This window comes from Callospermophilus lateralis, chromosome 8, assembly GCF_048772815.1.
Source record: "Callospermophilus lateralis isolate mCalLat2 chromosome 8, mCalLat2.hap1, whole genome shotgun sequence".
Taxonomy (NCBI): domain Eukaryota; kingdom Metazoa; phylum Chordata; class Mammalia; order Rodentia; family Sciuridae; genus Callospermophilus; species Callospermophilus lateralis.
The window spans coordinates 18963182-18983948 of record NC_135312.1 but is presented as its reverse complement, the minus strand read 5'-3'; the positions used below and the strand labels follow the sequence as shown (position 1 = coordinate 18983948).

General features: G+C 37.9%; 1 protein-coding gene across 3 annotated transcripts in view; it reads right to left on the bottom strand.

Annotated features, from left to right (window-relative positions):
• The window catches only part of Zcchc4 (zinc finger CCHC-type containing 4), a 48880-nt gene extending 28928 nt beyond the window's left edge, over window positions 1-19952 (bottom strand). For all 3 annotated transcript variants that reach the window (XM_076864876.1, XM_076864879.1, XM_076864880.1), the window contains exons 1-5: window positions 19821-19952; window positions 18944-19062; window positions 17569-17651; window positions 2075-2350; window positions 1499-1579 (exon numbers count right to left, since the gene is read on the bottom strand). In XM_076864876.1, coding sequence (XP_076720991.1) covers window positions 1499-1579; window positions 2075-2350; window positions 17569-17651; window positions 18944-19062; window positions 19821-19947 — 686 coding nt within the window. In that variant the 5' untranslated portion in view covers window positions 19948-19952. The remainder of the gene's footprint in view (window positions 1-1498; window positions 1580-2074; window positions 2351-17568; window positions 17652-18943; window positions 19063-19820) is intronic.
• Window positions 19953-20767: the final 815 nt, after the last annotated feature.

Genomic DNA, 20767 nt, shown 5'->3' with positions numbered 1-20767 from the left:
TCGCCAACAAATACTGGAATATTGGCCAAATATGCTCCAATTGGATCTAAATAAAAAGATATACCATGTGTGATAACGCATTAAGAACATGTTCTTGTTCTCGAATCTTGTGAAAGATTATAAGATGCTAAGAGCACAGTGTATATATAGCCACCATGAACTCCTGGGATTCAAACAATTATAGAAACCAGGAGGAGTATGTTCAGTTCTGCAGAACACAGGAACAGGAGGTGAACACAGGTGCCGTGTGTTAGCAACCAAAGGTCAGTTTCCTGGAAATACCCACCAGCGGGGCACCTTGGCATATTCCTTGCTCTGCCTCATCGTGTATGACCCAACACATCAGAGGCGACTTAATTATCACATTCTTCCACAGGAATCAGATGCTAGCCAGTCCTCTGCCTTGGGACCTGTCCATTCCCTTCACATCAGGAGTAGCCAGTGAGCCAGTATGACATTATCTGGTAAAATATATTTTAAAATGTCTGACCCCACTTCAAAGATCTGCTGATGAAACAAAGTACTAGAAATCTTTATTTATTGGTTATTTGTCCTGTTTACCTTATTTTTTTAAAATCATTTTTTAGTTGTCAATGAATCTTTTTTCATTTATTTATATGTGGTGATGAGGATCGAATCCAAGGCCTCACACATGCCAGCCAGGTCAGCACCCTTACCACTGAACCACAACTCCAGTCACTGTTTATCTTAATTTTGAGACAGGGTCTCACTAAAGTATATAAGGTCTCTGTAAATTACTGAGGCTGGCCTGGAACTTATAATCCTCCTGCCTCAGCCTTCCAAATCACTGGGATTACAGGCGTGCACCACCACACCCAGCAAAATCCTAGAAATGTGATCTTTGACCTTAAGTACATGAGAAGAAACTTCCTTCAACAGAAATTCACCTCTAGGGGCTGGAGTTGTGGCTCAGTGGCAGAGCCCTCACCTAGCATGCATGAGGCACTGGGTTCGATCCTCAGCACCACATAAATATAAAGATGTTGTGTCCACCTAAAACTACAAAATAAATATTAAAAAAAAAAAAGAAATTCACCTCTATGTCACAACTAAACACATTCATAGAAAAATATCTAGGAAGCAAAGAGAGAGATCAACTGCTTCCCTACTGAAATATGGAAGATCACATATTGAGCTTACATGATTAAAAAGGTTCTTCATAACCAACTACTATTTTTAATTGTTAATTAAAAGTTGTGTCAGGCCAAGTGTGGTGGCATACACCTGTAATCCCAGCAGAAGGATTGCAAGTTTGAAACCAGTTTCACCAACATAGCAAGATCCTTGTTTCAAAAGTAAAAATTAAAAAGGACTAAGGATGTAGCTCAGTAGTAGGGTACCCCTGGGTTCAATCCCAGTGCTGAAAATAAAACAGGAAAAAAAAAGACGTGTCAGATTATAACAATTAAGAGGAGAAAAACATAAAAAGAAACAGGAGACAATAAAGGAGAATAAATATTACATTTTGTAAACCTACCGAAAATCAATGTCCAATAAAAGGCTTTTAATATGAGGTTTCTTATCACCTGGTTCTGTCAACCTGATCAGCTCATGCAACCTAAAGCAATTAGCAAAAGCAAATTCAGTAAGAAATTACAAATGTCATAGTTAATAAGCAAACAAACAACAAAATCCATCAACTTTCTCTCATCTCTCTGATATTTTAATGAAACTCCAAAGAGAACCTGGCAGGCTAACCAAGGCTTCAGTTTTGCAAATACTTTTAAAAGGGCTGAACTCTTTTGAAACAAAGATATTTCATAATTTCATGTTTTAAACAATTCTGATCTCAAATCAGAAAGCGCCTCCTATAGAAGTATGTTTTATTTATAAGGAAGTGTCTCTTATCAAGTATATCAAAAAGAATTTTACAAAGATTTCTCTCAAATGGAATACAGGTGGCAAACTCAAGAGAGGGACCCTGTTTTCCACCTCCTTTGAATACTCAAAAGCTTCATGCCATACCCTACATAGGCAAATAACAACTCCATGCATCTCCCCACAGTTTAAATAATAGTGACAGAAAAAAGTTTTTAACAATCATAGAACATACCTTGGTGTTCCAACACACAGTACTCTTCTGAATCCCAGGGCAGAAAGGAGGTCTACTAGGAATTGACAAGTCCGATCAGCAAACAGGTACTGGGCATTTGTCTTCTTGTTTTCCAACGGATAAAGGAGTTGACTGGGCCTTCTTAACTGGGTGACAGAGACATCACCCACCATCTGATGCTCACGATGATCCCCCCAGTCATCTGGTAATAGCAACTGCTGACAGCTCCGACAGAACTTTCTCTGACTCAAGGGCAACTCAATAAACCTCAAATACCTTCAAGACACAATGAAACACAGAGTAGTAGTATATTTTAGGTTTGTTGCTATATTATATAACGTCTCTGTAAATTACTGAGACTGGCCTGGAACTTATAATCCTCCTGCATTTAGGTTTGTTGCTATAAAGACAATGTATTTTTGCTATTTTTAGTACCCAAAAAGTATTCTTATTTTTATCCTAAAAAATACTGCATAAAGAAGCAAAGGTAAGAAAAATCTGTAGAATGATGGCTAGAATTTATGTCTAGCTATATAGCTACAAAGTGGATACGAATCAGCAATTTCATAAGAATTGAGATGCTCCAATTTAGTCACTGAATGAAGATCAATATCCATTTAAAATGTGAATATAATATATTACTCAAACAACTTAGTAGTAATGGCAACTACTATCATGTTTAAATTTATTGACAAATCCATGTGTTCTAACTTTGAAGCGTTAAACAGTCTGGCTCAAGTTGACAGTCATTTTAAAATGAGAAATTAAGATCATTCTTCAAGTTCTTATGGCATACTTAGAAAGAAAAACTACCTCCTAAAAGAAAAGATGTTCTCTTCTGCTCTCAGCAATACTGATGGAGGCTGAAGCAAGCATAAACCCTGACAGCAAGACAATATGTAAAGCCTTAAAAAGAACCTGACTGATGTCCCACGTGTTTTCTCAAAAGTCACTCTGATACTTGATTCCAAAGTTACCATTTCTTTTTTTATTTTTCCGTTCATTTTACTAGAGACCATCTAAGAAAGAAAATGATAATCAAAGTCAGAATGTTTTAAAACTGCTGATTTGGGGGGCTGGGACTGTAGCTCAGTGGTAGATTGCCTGTCTCACATGTGTGAGGACTGGGTTTGATATCAGCACTACATAAAAAATAAATAAAGAAAGATATTGTGTCCCTCTATAACTAAAAAAAAAAAATTTTAAATGCTGATTTTGTATATGTGATGAAAACAGAATAAAAACACAAAAGGAATATAAATAAGATTATTGGTGACTACAGAGGATGAGAAATATCTAAATTTAGGCATGTTAAATAGTGCACTAAAGGATTCTACAATTTAACAAGAGTCCAACAGTTTGAATGGAACTAAATTTGGGGACTATAATGTAGAACCTGTAAACCTAATAAGGAATTGAGTGAGTATTAAAACTTTTTCCACTCAAGCAATTTCATTTCAAAGCACCCACAGCAGTGACAAATAGATATTCTGAATGGCTACAGCAAGAAATCAGCTACCGTGCCAGCAATTTAAATGTTTCGATTTCTATGATAAGTGTTCTTTTGACAGATTTATCCATGACTAGAAAAAAAAAAAGAGAGATGGATATTAAAAGAAACTTCTTAGTAATTCAAAGTAAGAATGTCAGTAGGAAAGGGCCCCCAAGACATGAAATGCAAATGGAAAGCATCAGAAGCCCCTCCTCAACAACAAACACACTTCATTTACTGGTACTCCCCTTCAACACTAAATGGTACCTATTGAAGATTTCCACATTCGGCCTTGACAGAGTAGCTAAGGCTAGATTTACCATCCTAGCCCTCAAAAAAAAAAAAAAAAATGTTTTGTTTTCATTTTCAAAAAATTTTTAAGCAGACAAAATATATGAAACAACCGTTTTAAAATATTGGACAACTGATAGCCCAAAGTAAAGCTCAATTAACTGATGTGACAGAGTAGAGAATTTGGGCAGCCTAAGACAGCCAGAACTCAAGTGCAGAGCACTCCTCACAGAGTATGTGAGAGCAGAAAGCTGCACACCAGAGAGGAACAGGATGCGGTGCAGGAAAAGGGAGCACACTCCCAGGTTTACTGATGATGCCCTCCACACATACAAGTGGAGAAATACCAAAGACTAAGGAGAGAACCACTGGAAAGGAGCAAGTGAAAAAATTGCCAGAACACTCACACAGGTCCCAAAATAGTTTGTCCACAAATAAGCCAGAGAGCAAAACTCTCAAAATGCACAAGCAGTGGGTCAAGTGCTCAGACGGGTCCTGCCTCAGTGATGTGGAAAAACATCCCCGCAGGTACCCTGGTGCACCCCTGTGATCCCAGTAACCTGAGAAACTGAGGTAGTCAGGTCACAAGTTCAAGGCCAGACCAGGCAATTTATTGAGACCCAGTCTCAAAATTAATAATTAAAAGGGCTGGGGATAGAGCTCAGTGGTAGACCACTACTAGGTTTAATATCCAGTACTGCACAGGAAAGGGGGGGAAAAAAAAACAGGCCTGGAACTGCTCTGTCCTGCCTAAAAAAAGCTTAACAACAAATTTTCAAAAGCAGTCCAATGGCAGTTCTAGCTCCGTGGGAGATCACTTGCCTTGCACATGTGAGGCACTGGGTTCAATCCTCAGCACCACATAAAAATAAAATAAATAAAAATATTGTGTCCAAAATTAAAGTATTTGTTTAATTAAATAAAAGCATACTTTTTCTGTAAAGGATGACAGTAAATATTTTGAGCTTGACAAGCCATATATTTTCTCTGTTAAAACAGAGAAATTTTGTTGTTTTAGCACAAAGCAACCACAAAGTAAATGCAAATGAATAGACCTGGCTGGGGCTGGCCTACAGCCTTGGCTTGACAGTGGACAAACTATTCTGGACCCTGTACGAAGTTCAGGAGATCCTATTCAAGAATATCGAACTACCAAAAAGTATTTTAACAGTGTCCCAAAACAAAGGTCAAAAATATGTAAAGGAGAGTTGGGGATGTGACTCAGTGATAAAGCAGTTGCCTAGCATGGTTGAGGCCTTAAGTTCAATCCTCAGCACCACAAATTAAAAAAAAAAAAAAAAAGTAAAAGAAAAAAATATCCAATGTGCAACAAGGTAAAATTCACTTTGCCAGCACCCAATCAAATACGACTAGGTAAAGCTGCTTCTCACTCTCAAGAGAGCCTGCATTCTCCCTTGAATGTGTATCTATCTTCCTAAATAAACCTCTGTGCCAAATAAATAAATAAATATTATCAGGTAGGCAAACAGGAAAACATGACTGTGACTATGGGGAAAAAATAAATCAATCCAAATCAAACTATAAATGACAGGTGATATAATCAGAAACAGAGGCCCTTACCGTAACTACATTCCATGTGTTCAAGAAAGCAGAGGAAAGCAAGGGCCTGACCGTGACAGGCGGGGCTGCAGCTCAGTGGCAGAGCAAGTGCTCAGCACCCACCAGGCCCCAGGTGCCTTCCGCAGCTCCAAAAAAATTAAAAGTAAATAAAATAATACATGCACGGAAATATAGCAAAGGACCATATCAAACCTATAAATTTTTTTAACTGTCTGAAATGGAAAAAAATAAGCTATAGATAAAATAAAAATAAACAGAAATTTAGGGCCTACAGAAGAAAAGATCTGTAGTGAAGGAATGCTGTCAAAAACTATCCAAAACAGAACATCAACGGGCCCCAATAAGAATAAATGGAGTCCCCAAATGGGGCAGAACAGAAGTTCTGGAAAATATTGTGGACGAAAATTTTCAAAACTTCTCAAAAGATCCAACAAACTCAGACAACCACAACAGAAACACAAAGGAAACTACAATATACATTAAAAAATTATTCAAACTCAACAATAAACAAAAAATCTTGAAGACACCTTATGTACAGAGGAACAAAGAATGACATCAGGTTCCCCACTGAAAACAATGCAAATAAGGGGAAGTGGAGAAACACCAAGTCTACACACAGTCTCCCAGAAACCTAAAGAGAAGGAGCCTCTTCCCAATGCATTCCATGAGGCCACCATTATTCCAACACCAGAACCAGAAAGAAAAGAAACTACAGACCAATATACCTCATGAACACAAACTCCCAACAATTAACAAATATCACAGATCAAAACCAGCAATGTACTAGTAAGTAAATAATCATGACTAAATATAGTTAATCTCGGAACATAAGGTAGGAATGTAAGGTTGGAATGCAAGGTTGCTTTAATGAATAAATTCGATCAATGGAGTCACCATATTAACAGTCTAAAAAAAAGAAAAACCAATACACCAGATACAGAAAATAGCCCTTGAAAAATCAAGTATCCTATGACAGTAAGAATTTTTTATTTATTTTAATTAGGTATATATGACAGCAGAATGCTGTCACTGTACACAACTGCAGCCCAACTTTACATTTCTGTGGTTGTACACGATGTAGCATCACACCATGTGTAGTCACACATTCCACCATCTTTCCTGCCCCCGTGCACCCTTCCCTCCCTTCCCTCCCCTTTACCCAATAAAAGTTGTAAGAATTCTTAAAAAAAAAAAAACAAAAGGAATCAAAAAGAACTTCTACAGTCTAATAAAGATCATCCAAGAAAAATTCACAACTAGCATCATACTGATGAAGGTCTGCTTCACCTCCCACTCAACATAACTATAGAGTTTCTCACCATCTAATGAAACAAGATAAAAAAAATAAAAGGCATAGATTGGAAAGGAAATATTAAAACATCTTTATTCACAGACATGTAGAAAGTCCTAAGGAAATCTTCAAGACACCTGCTAAAACTAATATGCAAGATTGCAGAACAAAAGATACACAAAATCAACTGTACTGTTACAGACCAGCAACAGACAATCAGAAACTGACATTTGAAAAGAACACTATCTAAAACAGCATTAAAATATATGAAGGCTAGGGGTGGTAGCACACACCTAAAATTCTACTACATAGGAGGCAGAGGGATAGCAAATTTGAGGCCAGCCTGGGCAACTCAGAGAGACCCTGTCTCAAAATAAAATAAAAAGGCCTAGGATTGTAGCCCTTTTATTAAGGACAAAATGGACAAAAGATGTACAACTCCAGCACACTGAAAATTTAAAAACATTATGGAGAAAAATTAAAGATGGGATAGTAAACAGAAAGATAAACCATGGAGAAAACTCAGTATTTTAAGATGTATCAATCGCAATCCCAACAAAGCTTTTTGTAGAAACCAAAAAACTCATTCTAAAATTAATATAAAAATGAAAAGGAACTAGAATAGCCAAAACTACTCTGTAAACATACGACAGTTAGGAAGATTTAAACTACCTGATTTCAAGGTTGTGATGAAGTCACAGTAATCAAAACTATATGGTATTTATGTGAAAACATACACTTACACTTTTCACATAAAAAGAAAAAAATATCCAATGTGCAACAAGATAAAATTCACCTTGCCAGCACCCAATCAAATACGACCTTTGACTTCTGTCAAAAGAACAGAATAGTGTCCAGAAAAAGCCACACACATATAGTCAACTGGTATTTTACAAAGATACTGTAACCAGCTGAATCATGTCCATCCCTCACTGCCCATTAAAGATGTCTACATCCTCAGAGAATTTACGAATATCTTATATGACAAAAGGGACTTTGGTTATATGATTAAGTCACAGACCCAAGACTAAAACCTAAAATTACAAACTTTCTAGGAGAATATAATAATGACTTAGATTTGGCAGGGTTTTTTGTTGTTTGGTTTGTTTTTGTTTTTGTTTTTATGGTACTGAGAATTAAACCTGGGTGCTCTACCACCAAGCTAATCCCCAGTCTTTCTTATTTTTTGAGACATGCTCTCACTAATTTGCCAAGGCCGGCCTTAAATTTGCAATCTTCCTCCCTTAGCTTCCTGAGTTGCTGGGATTACATAGATGAACACAAAAAGACTTCTTAAATAGGACTTAGGCACAAAGTATAAAAGAATCAATGACCTAAACTTCTTCAACAGATAATATATGGGGCTTTGGGTATAGTGTATGCTTAGCATGCATGAAGCCCTGGGTTCAATTCCAAGCACAATAAACAAACACACACACACACATACACACACCTCATAAGCAGCAAAGGAAAAATTAATTGAAATTTAAAACTTTTGTGCATCTAAGAACAGCATCAAGAAAGTGAAAAGGCAACTCAAAAATGGGAGAGATATTTGCAGATTATATATTGAGTAAAAGAATGACATTACAACATATAAAGAACAAAACTCAGTAATAAAAAGACAATTAGTCCAATTAAAAACAACAAGGAACTAAATAGACACTTCTCCAAAGAAAATACAGTTAATAAATACAACGAAAAGATGCTCAACATCATAAATACAAAGCAAAACCTCAAAATTATATCACTTCACAATGGCTACAACTTTAAAAATAGGTAATAATACATGTTGAAGACGTCCGAAACTGGAATCCTCATACACAGCTATTGGGAATGTAAAATGGCAACCACACGGGAAATCTGGCCATTTGTAAAAAGCTGAACATCATATGATCCAGCTATGCTACTCCCAGCTATTTACTCAAGAGAAAGAAAAGTGTGAGTCCATACAAAAACTTATAAATGAAAGTTCACCAGAGCTTTATTTGTAGAAATCAATCACTAGAGGAAAACTAAATGTCTTCAACAGGTGAACAGACATGTCTATACAATAAAATCTTACTGGGGAATAAAAGAAATAAACAATTGACAAATACATCAACATAGATAAACTTAAAAAGAAAAAAATGATTCTAAGTTAAGGAACACAACCCCCATTAAAAAAAAATGGTATAAACTATTACAATCTCACTTATATAAATTTCAAGAAAATGCAAATTATTCTGTAATGACAACATGCAAATCAGTAGTTTATGGAAACCCTGAAGGTGAAGGGATAAGGGACAATAGAGCAGGAAGAAATTGGGGATATAATGGTTATGTTCACTATCCTGGCCATGGTGATGGTGTCACAAGTAAATGCATATATCAAAATTCATCAAATTGTACATTTAAATAAATGAAATTTATTTTACACAAATTATTATACCCCAGAAAAGCTGAAGAGATAAAAATAAAAAGTTATTTATGGAGGAAAATTAAAGATGAGATAGTAATCAGAAAGATAAACCATGCAGAAAACTCAATATTATTAAGATGTCTCAATCGCAACCCCAACAAGGCTTTTTGTAGGAAAAAGCCCTAACAACCCACAAATCACTAGTGACCAGAAATCCCTTCTTTTCCAGGTCATTTCCAGCTTACATCTGCCATCCTGGAGTTCTATCTGGTTAGTGCCCCTTTCAGTTTCAAAGAGTCCAGATTTGGATTAAAATTATACAGTCACCCTGCATAGGACCCCCATCATCTTGTGAAAGTTCAGTCAAATTTGAAAAGTGCTATATCAAAAAGAATGTTTCAATGAACTTAAAATGTACCAAATTTTTAAAATACATGTTCTCTCAGAACAACAGCCCTGATTGGAAGTGGCTGAAATACCAATTCATTATTCTGAGAACTGGTTAAAAAGAACAAGAGAAGGACTGGGGATATAGCTCAGTGGTCAAGTATATGCTTGCCATGCACAAGACCCTAAGATTAATCCCCAGCACTGCAAAATAACAACAAAAAGAACAGAAATTAGACATTTATTTTGTCTTTCCCCACATAGCCTGTAACATGGAAAGCGAAGAATTCATGAGATAAGGTTTCTTTATAAAAGAATTACAGCCAGTCATGATGGCACATTCCTGTAATCCTAGTGGCTCAGGAGACTGAGGCAGGAGGATCAAGAGTTCAAAGGTAAAGGGTTAAGCAACTCAGTGAGACCCTGTTTCTAAATAAAATACCAAAAAGGGCTGGGGATATAGCTCAGTGGTTGAGTGGCTCTGAGTTCAATCCCTGGTACCCCACCACAAAAAGAATTACAGCTCATAAAGGATAAGTCTCTAGGCACTGATCATCAATTACCTCAAAAATCACTAGGAGAAAGGCTGATGATGATCTGTGAACTGTATAATGGCTGGTGTAGGTTGGCTGATACCTGAACACATGATCAATCAATCCCAGTAACACAAAGAACGGCCCAGTGTGGTGGCCCATCTGTAATCCCAGCAACTCGGGAGGCTGAGGCAGTAGGATCCCAAGTTCGAGGGCATCCTCAGCAACTTAGTGAGGCTCTAAGTAACTTAGCAAGACCATATCTCAAAATAAAAGTTTTTTAAAAGAACTGGGGAGGTAGCATAGTGATAAGTTGCCGTTAGGTTCAGTTCCCCCATATCAAAAAAAAAAAAAAAAAAAGGTCACAAATGTAAACAACTAGAGATTTTCATGTTATATAAAAAGAAGTAGAGATTAGATGGTGAATTCTAAAAGCATAAACCAGAAGAGCTGACCACAGCTGCTGCTGGTGGGAAAAGGCAGGCGTGGAGACAAGAGATCTTGGTTACTCTTTATTCAGCCTCACAGCAGAACTGCAACAGACTGATTTTTATTGAGACATAATTCACACACTGTACAACTCAGTGGTATTTAGCACACTCAAAACGTTGTGCTGGGTCACCACAGTCTAATTCCAGAACATCTTCATTACCCCAAAAAGAAACCTCCTCCCATCAGTAGCTGTTCCCACTGCCCCACCCCAGCCCTTAGCAGCACTAATTCACTTTCTGTCTCTACACATTTTCACACTCTGGATGTTTCACATAAATTGAGTTACACAGTAGCCACATATAGATTTTTATCTAGAACTTTCTGATTAATTAATTAATAAAAGATTTTTATCTAGAACTTTCTGATTAATAAGACTTTTCATTTAAAAAGTAAAAACTGCTTTGAATCTTAGCCAAACAGAAGATGAATGAAGACACTACAGCCAAAAGGCATCAGTGGGCACTGAATCCACTTAGCCAGATTCAGACTGGGCAAATGAGGGAGCTACAACTGCAATACAAAATGTGGATAAGACAAATCCAGATGAAAGGAGAAGAGAAGGCAGGAGCCAGTGTAAGCACAGTGATTTTCTCATGTTGTAAAATGGGTCATGGGCCAAAACATAAAATTGAAAGCTGAAAATCAAGTTAAAAACAGTTAAGGGCTGGGGATGTGGCTTAAGCGGTAGCGCGCTCGCCTGGCATGCGGACGGTCCGGGTTCGATCCTCAGCACCACATACAAACAAAGATGTTGTGTCCGCCGAAAACTAAAAAATAAATATTAAAAAAAAAAAAAAAATTCTCTCTCTCTCTCTGTCTCTCTCTCTCTCTTTCTAAAAAAAAAAAAAAAAAAAAAAAAAAACATTTAAAAGCAATTTTGAAGACATAAAAGTTAACTCTGAAAATAAATAATTAAAATCAGCAGTAGTTATGGAGAAGGAAAGACAGGAAGCAGAGATGTACTACATCCATCATTTCTCAGTTTTTAGAGGAACAGAGACAAAAGAGAAAAGGATTAAACATACTATAGAAAGTTAGGAAGGCAAAACTAGAAAACACAGAAGAAACCTCATGAAAAAAGAAAACACAGATCACATAGTTAACTTGAGCAAAAAGAAACAAATAGAGAACATAAGCATTGTAGCAAAACTAAGATTACACATCCACTAAAGCCTGTCAGACTGGGTCACAAAGCAAGATTTAACCACCCAATTTCACCACTTCTAAGATGTGCATTTTTTCACGTTTTCACGTGCATGATATTGGGTATGGTTGATAATTGCCATCAGCTAGGCAGAGGAAATGGCGCAGTTCAACTGTATGCCCACATGCAAACTTAGTCCTGGCTCCTGACACTGCGCTGTCTCCAGGCAGCTCTGGGCAACCCCAGAATCACAGGAAGAGCTCCCTGCCGTGGCCACCTTGTCAGTACCAAACACATGACTGCGCATGCTCTGAGTATCCAGACAGAGCAGCAGGTCGTGCATCTGGCTGGAGAAGTACGTGCTCATTGTGGACATCCAGCACAGCTACCAGGCTTTGCAGGACCTGAGAAAAGGAGGAAGATCCCACCCCACAGGTGACGCAGATGAAGTTACATCAGATTCGGATACTCGAACATAGGCAAAAGGACTACTCAGCACACACTGTAACACCAGATGAAGGCAGAAGCTGCAAAAACACTAGGAGAAGAGGAAAGAAAGTCCTGAGGTAGAAAGATTCACCCACCACAGGGACCTAAGTTTATTTTCAAAAGAAGGAAGAGTGCAACACTGCTAAGCGAACCTCCACTTACATGATGCATCTTTGGACCTTGTTGATACCTCCTTCAGGTACTTTCAAATTGCCCTTAGGAAAGCTTTACTGCTAATAAAACTTTTCTTGACAAAAAATAAACTGGGATCTTGGGCATATATCTCCCTTCAAAATCACAGCATCATCACTCAACTATACTACTTTAAATTTAATATTCAGACACAAGGCTTTTGAAGTTTGGTAGAAAAACATGAGACTGTTAAGCACTAAGGATTACTCAGTGCTCGCCCCCATCTTATTCGTATTTACAGCACATGCCCTGGGGGGAGAGGAAATTCATTCTGCGAATGGCTCAGCATGATCACAAATTGCAGGCTAGCATTTTGAAATGTCATTTTTATTGATCTCCATTTGATGTTCCATTTGCCTTTCCTGGAGTACACAAATTATGTTTATGGCATTTCTCTAATAGCAAACCTTGAAAATCTAAGTTAAATGAGCTCTGAAAAAAAAATAACCAAATGAAATATCAACTAAACAAAATTATCTGGATGCACATAAATTAACACTGATTTTAGCATTCGAATTTGTCTTTCCTAAGACTTCATAGGTCACAATAAGGGTGCAAACATACTACACAATAGAATATTAACACATTTCAGAGCATAACAGGCAGCTTAAAAGCTTAAAAAAAAAAAAGGAAAAGCAAATCTCAGGCAGAAAATTTACATCTGTCAATTGAACTCCTATAAAACATAAAGCATGAAGCTGGGCCTTGTGGCACATGTCTATAATCCCAGTGATTCCAGAAGCAGAGGCAGGAGGATTCCAAGTTTTAGGCTAGCCTCAGCAACTTAGCAAGACCCTGTCTTAAAATGTTAAAAGAGGGCTGGGGATATAGCTCAATGGTAGAGTGCTTGGGTTCCACCCCTGCCTACTGGCCAAAAAAAAAAAAGCATGATTCAAGGAGTTGAGATTAGAAAAATAAATATCAAATCCTATTCTGCAAACTAGAAACCTGTGCAGCACTGCAAATTCCATGATTTTAAAAAAATAGTAACAAAAGTCAACTTATCTTGCCAGTTACCATCGTGCCTTTCTAAAAATTTCAAAAATAGTCAATAAAAAGCTCTTGTTAGTGCCCAAAAAGAGATGAAGTTTGTGTTACATAATAGGTTTAAAGTTTAAATGCAGTTTAGAATTTTCAAATCTAGTAGCTCTTGAATAAGCTAAATTTATAAATGAGTTATATGAAATTAAATTATACACATTAAAAAATAATCTCAAGTAGGAATACATCGTACTTGGGTCCTTTTACATACAAGAATAAACTGCTAGTCTCAAACTGAAGACACTTTTAATAGGTAATTAATTAAGGATTTGACTTTAAAAAGCCAATTTTCAGTAGGATTTATCTTAAAGCACCACAAAATTTCAGAATGACTGATTTCAAACTTGTACCCCACATAAAGCATGTAAGAAAGCCCAGAAGAATCACTTAGAAAGTGTCGCAGTGAAATCAATGACAGCACATTTCAAAAACCTTCAACTTCTACTCATCTTCCAGCACCTGTTTGAATACTGTGTCCTTAAGCTGTTTACAAGTTCCTCACTTTCCAGAGCATGTAGTCTTTTCTATGAATACTGCTGATGTTTAACATAACCTTCCTCATTCTGTATAATCTTTATATATATATATATAATATGTATATATATCTCAACCCATTACTAGCATTTGAAGTTCTTTATTGAGACTTCAACAATACCTGATGAACAAATAATTGGATGGATGGATGGAAGCTTCTAGAAACAAAAGCCAAGGTCACAAATGGTTTCAGGGCTAGGGATATAGCTCACTAGGTACAGTGCCTGCTTTGCATGCACAAGGCCCTAGGTACAAGACCCTGGGTTCAATCCCCATCACCATGAAAGAACAAATGGTTTAAGATGTTGAAAACAATTTTATTAAGACAAGCTTTCAAGGATCAGCACAAGATACATTAAATTATGATCCCCAATAAATAATCTTTTGGAAATCCTCTAAAACTTCATAATTTAGCAAGTGATTTATGTTTTAATTAATATATGTATTTCAAAGATTCTTTATTATCACAGCTGGGAACATGGCTCGCTGATAGAAGACTTGCCTAGCATGCTGGGTTTGATCCCCAGCTCTGGGAAAAAAAAAAATTCTTTATTATCAAAAAAACACATTCTGACAGGACAAAGATAAGAACAGTGGTTTAGCTCTGGACTAAAATTTTATCATACAGGGAAATAAGAACACCTAGATTTTTTTGAATTTAATTGAATCACTAATATCCTTTTGTAATAACATGAAAAACATGCTTATCAGATAAAAGTAGGGGATAAGGGCAAAGTACAAGACTCTGTTTACATTATGACTACAACCTTGTAAAACAAAGAAAACGGCACAGCAAAACTCGCCAGCCGGAATTTCTACAAAATAAACAAAGCAATAGGTTCAGGGGTGTACATAGTGTTTTTCCTCTTTCCTACGTCTTCAATATTCTATTTTCTCTCATGATAACCTCATCATGGTATAATACTATACCACTCCTTACCTTTTATCTCTGTACCTCCTAACATGAAATCATTATATAACATTTACTAATCACTATCTGTTTTTATGTTTTAAAATGATGCTTCAGAGTCACAGAGTCACAACTCAGTCATTCTTGCAGCGTGAACTTCAAGTTATTTAACTTCTGCAAGTCTCAATTTTCTCATCTAAGTAAACTGCCTTGGCAGGATTAAATATCATCTCAAGTGAAACATCAAGCACAGTGCCAACCTCACAAGAATGCTCACTTTACATTAATTTCCTTCCAACAGTTTTTGTTGTTGACTGAATTCCCATGCAGTAAGAAGACCTCTCTGATTAAGTACAGTAGTTAAGAGGCGACCACATTATCTTAAGAAAAGCTTTGTCCTTAAGAGGGCTTTAAAAGCTAAGAAGCTCAAGGCTGGCATGGTAGCACATGCATGTATTCCCAGGGACTTGGGAGGCTGAGGCAGAAGGATCATAAATTCAAGTACAGCCTCAGCAACTGAACAAGGCCCTAAGCAACTTAAGTTGTCTCAAAATTTTAGAAAATGGAATGGAGATGTAGCTGAGAGGTAAAATACCTCTGGGTTCAATCCCCAGTATCAAAAACAAATACAGCAACAACAAAAAAGAAAAAGAAGCTCAGGAAAATTATTTCAAGCAGATCTCAGTACTCCTTTGCACTTAGCCAGAATGAGACCCCATAACCCTGAATATAAGCAGCCTGGGTAGCAAGAGGAACTGTCATGAAACTGCAAAACCTTTTGTCATTAGCAACCCAGATCTATTTTTATCATCATCATCATCATCATCATCATCATCATTTGCAGTACTGAGGACTGAACCCAGGAGTGCTCCACCTTTGAGTATACCACAAGTCTTTCTTATTTTATTTTGAGACAGGGTCTTACTAAGTTGCCCAGGCTGGCCTCAAACTTGGGATCCTCCAGTCTCAGCCTCCCGAGTCACTGGTATTACAGGTGTATGCCACCACACCTGGCTCAAACCACAGGCTTCTTAAGGAGCTTCTTTCAGCATATAGAACACCATGCCTTTGACACCGGAGAGTAATGAACTGCACTCACAGATTTGCTAAGAAATTAAATCTATGACTCAATCTCTAATTCACCCAGTGAAACATCTGAACAAAGCAGATTCTTAAAAACAGATATGTATAACTTTAAAAAATTATTTTGGTTTAGTATTTCAAGAAAGAAACATTACAGTAAATCTTCATGATATTGGATTTGGCAATGACTTTGCAAAGGGAAGGTCTCTTTGTTTTTTGTTTGTTTTGCAGCACTGGAGATTGAAGCCAGACCTGGCACCTGTTGAGCAAGTACTGTACCACTGAGCTGCATCCCCAGTCCTTGCCAATAGATTCACAACTCTGATATCAAAAGTGTAAGCAACAAAAGAAAAAATTAATAAATTGAACTTCATCAAAATTAACATCTCTTACGCATCAAAAGAAACCTCCAAAATGGGCAAAAATATTTGCAAATCCCATGTCTGATAAGGATATAACATCCAAAATATATGAAGAATTCCTGTGACTCAATAATAAAAAGTTACCACAATCCAGTTAAAAATGGACAAAGGACTTGAACATACATTTTTCCAAAAAAGATATAAAAGTGAACAATGCACACATGAAATGATCAGAAACATTAGTAATTAGGGAAATATTTTTTAAAATCAAAAAACTTCTGTAATACCAGCTTTTGGGAGGTTGAAGCAAAAAGATCATAATTTTGAGGTCAATCTAGGCAACCAAGCAATGCTTTGTCTCAAAATAAAAATCAAAAGGGGTTAGGCATATAGCTCAGTTGTATAGTGGCCCCAGGTTCAAATCCCAGTACCATAAGGGAAAAAAAAAAAAAAAAGAAAGAAAGTGAAAAAAATCAAAATCATAACATACCAATTCACAACTACTAGGATGATAGGATGGCTATCATCAAAAAAAACTTCCAGCATTGGCAGGGATGTGGAGAAATACCCATACATTGCTATAGGAATATTAAAAAGGTGCAGCCACTATGAAAATGTTTGTCAGGTCCTCAAAAAACTAAACAGAATTATCACATAATCAGGCAATGCCCTAAGGCATCTATCTATCATGAGAATTAAAAAACAGATTCAAATAGGCATTTGTATGCCAACTGTCACAACTGTCAAAAGGTGGAAACAAACCCAGTGTTTGTCACAGATGAATGGATTAAAAAAATGTGGTATATACATATAATGAAATATTATTCAACCATAAAAAGAAATGACGTTCTATCATACACTACAACATGGATGTGCCTTGAACACATTATGCTACGTGAAATAAGCCAAAAGAAAACATTGTATGATTCACTTACATGAGATACCTAGAACGGTCACAGTCATAGCAACAAAAAGCAGACTGCTTAATGATTAATGTGAAAAAGTTTCAGTTTGAAGTGATGAAAAAATTTAGGAAATATATAGTGCTAATGGTTGCACAACATTGTGAATATAATTAATGTCACTGAACTGTACACTTAAACATCATTGAAATGATAAGATTTATGAGATAATATATATATATATTACCATGATGTGTGTGTGTATCTCCACAGTAAAAAAAAGGAAAGTAATTTAAAAGAAGAGAAAAAAATAAAAAAGATATACATAAACAGCTAAAATAATAAAGAAAGATGATGCCATAGCAGTACCTTTCCACACACTGTGTTCGGGACAGAGGAGGCTGACATCTTTGGTTATGAGCTTCTCTCGCAGCAAGTCTAGCTCCTGACAACTGAAAGACAATATAAGACCCACTGAACAAATTATCAAACATGTTACCACTCTAGAAAAACTGGTATCAAATTCTGCAATCCAGGAGCAAGAAATTTTAGCAGCAGAATGTTATAAACAGCATTCATTTGAGGGAAAACAAATCACATAAAACTAGGAAGATCCTATGACAGTCTGAAGCAACACCCGATATATTAAAGCACTGAGAAATTCGTTCTTACAAAGTGATCCTAACAGGTCTACAGAAGAGTGGTAAAGAGAGCATCTTCCCTTAAAACTAAAAAGGCTGAAAATTCTCTAGTCAGAGCTTTCAGAAACTTTAATGGGAACTGAGTCCAAGAGGATACCAAGCTTATAACTATTTCTCCAAGTGCCTTCCTCAGTCACCTAGTAGATATAAAGGATATTTAATGCAAAAATAAAAAAAAAATTTTTTTAATGTTTTCCTAATTCTAGGAATGATAACCTTGAGTCTTCTGGGAGAAATCTACACAGTATTTGCAAATGGAATGCTTGGAATTGAATATTTGTGCACCCCCCAAAATTCACATTTTGAAGCCTAGCCCTCAATGAGGTACTGGTTGAGCATCCCTAATTTGGATATTCAATACATATCTAGAGCAGGGTTTGGGGAAGTAATTAGGTCATGAGAGCTAAGCCTTCATGGATTGGAGTTAGTACCCTTTGAAAGACAGCGTAATCACTCTAGCATGCACATGCTCTCATATTCATATTCATCCATCTCCCACCCTTTCTGCTATGAGAACACAATGAGAAGAGAGTCATCTGCACACCAGGAAGTGGGCCCTCACCAGACACTGGATCTACCAGGCCTTCATCTTGGACTTCCTGGCCTCCAGAGCTCTGAGAAGGAAGTATTTGTTGTTTAAACACACCATCTAGAGCATTCTTGTTACAGAAGCCCAAGCTAAGACACAGAGAACCAGTCACCCAATACTAACACCTCAGCAAATCTTGAGGTGTGGTGATGCATGTCTATAATCCCCACTTCTAGGCAGGCTGAGGCAGAGGGATCACAAGTTGGAGGCCAGCCTGAGCAATTTAGCGAGACCATTACTCAAAATAAAATATATAAAAATGACTGGTGGCTACAGCTTAGTGGTAGGATGCTTGCCTAGCACACAGGAGGCCCTGGTTCAGTCCCCTAGTACTGGGGGTTGGGAGGGATTCAACTCATTAAATGTTCAAACTGTATTTCCATTGGTTTAGACATTCTCAGTAAAACTGACATTCACTAAAACTAAAAAGTTTATACTCAGAAAATTGTCATACCTTTTCATCTTCCCATTGAAAAAAATTACAGTCTTTTCTATCTCTACAGGCTGAGCAGGCATAAAACCTTCGGGTTTCTTCCTTCCCTCGGTTCACCTTGACAAACAGAAGAGTGGGTCCTAATTCCAGAATAGGGAAAAACAAGTCAAAGGACAGTCATCTACAAAGTTCTTAGTTTTCATTGCCTTAAATAAAAACTTGTTTAGGCTGTATGCACAATTTATCATAACTAAGTCCTCTGCTCTTTTTTTAATATTTATTTTTTTAATTGTAGTCTGCTCTCTTTAATAAATTTCCTTTTTCCAGACACGGACTACTCAGTAGAAGTCATTTTTAAAAAGTGGTCTCTACGAGACAGAAAATGCCATGGCCTGTACAGCTGCCGCCTATGTTGTCAACGTTACAAACTTTCGGGTCTTGAGAATGGAAGGATGGAAAACCTGCCACCTCCAGAGCTTTACTGAGCTTTTATGGTAGGACACACCCTCTCTGTAGGAGTGAGAGGAAAACTGGTTCCCAGGTTCATTCTGCCCTTCTCCCTAACTTTCTTCTTAAGACAGCAATCCACAAAGATGCCACCAAGTACTTGTCCCCGGGAGTCACCCAACACCACGCAGCCCTCCGCCCACCCTGGGCCCTCTTCACTGCCAACAAAGACCTAAGAGCCCCGGAGCCAAAACCACAGCAGCGGGGACTTGGGAGGGCTTCTCAAATAAGTGGACAAACACGAGGTCCTGAAAAAGGGGCGTTTCTCGGCATCACACATGGCAAAGGACAAAATCTCTTCCAAAGAACAGTCCTAAAAGCCCACAGCACTTCCAAGCCGCCCCGCGATCCCGGCGCCGGGCCGCGGGGCCGAGCCCGGACGCCGACCCACCGTGAGGGCAGAGCGGGGCAGCCGCGGCAGTGTCGGAGGGGAGCGCCAACTCCACTCCGGAGTCCCCCTGCCGCCTGGCGCCCGCCTCAGCCTCCACGGAGGCGGACCGGTTCCTGGGGGTCGCCATCTTCCCACCGCCGTCCCGAAAGCCTCAGTCTGCGCCAAGGAGGCTGAGAAGGAGCGCCGCCCTGACTCGCAGCCACGCACAGCGCCCCCGCGCGTCTGGGAGGATCTGGGGGACCGCCGCGCGGAGGCCACGCCCCGACATTCCGTCCCCGCCCTCCCTGGGCTGCCCCTCAGGGGTCCCCAGCCGCCCGCTCCTTGTTGGACCTTTGGCAAGGGCTCCCCTCTATCTGCCTTGTCTTAAGCACCTTCTTTCATAAGAATATAGCCAGGAGGTGAGATGAATCTTTGGAACAAAGATTGGCTCAGATTGTAGGCCCAAAAGGCAGCGTCCCCACCAAGAGCAGCTAACCAAAAACTGGAACAGCTGCAGCAGCTGCACTTGATGGAGACTTCTGTTTTTACCAAGTGACTGTGTCGTCTCCTCAGTCTCGGACAATATTTACAGATGTCCATTATAATTGCATGCTCACTGACATTGGCACATCAGAAAGAAAGAAACTGTCCCTATGTGCCAATGATACATAAGATTGTCTACCTAGAAAATGCCAAAGAATGTACAGTTTTTACAACTTCCAGTTAAAAGTGAGTTTGGCAAGGTTGCAGGATATGAAGTAAACATACAAACATCAATTGTAGTTCTATATACTAACACTAAGAATATCATTTGCAATTGCTCAAATAAAGGAAATATGTATGACTCTAACATAGTATATACAGAAGTCATGAGCAGAAAACTACAAAATGCTGATGAAGAAATCAGGGATGACAGAAATAAATGTAGAGGGATAGATACTGTGCTTTTTATTTGGAAGACTCAACAT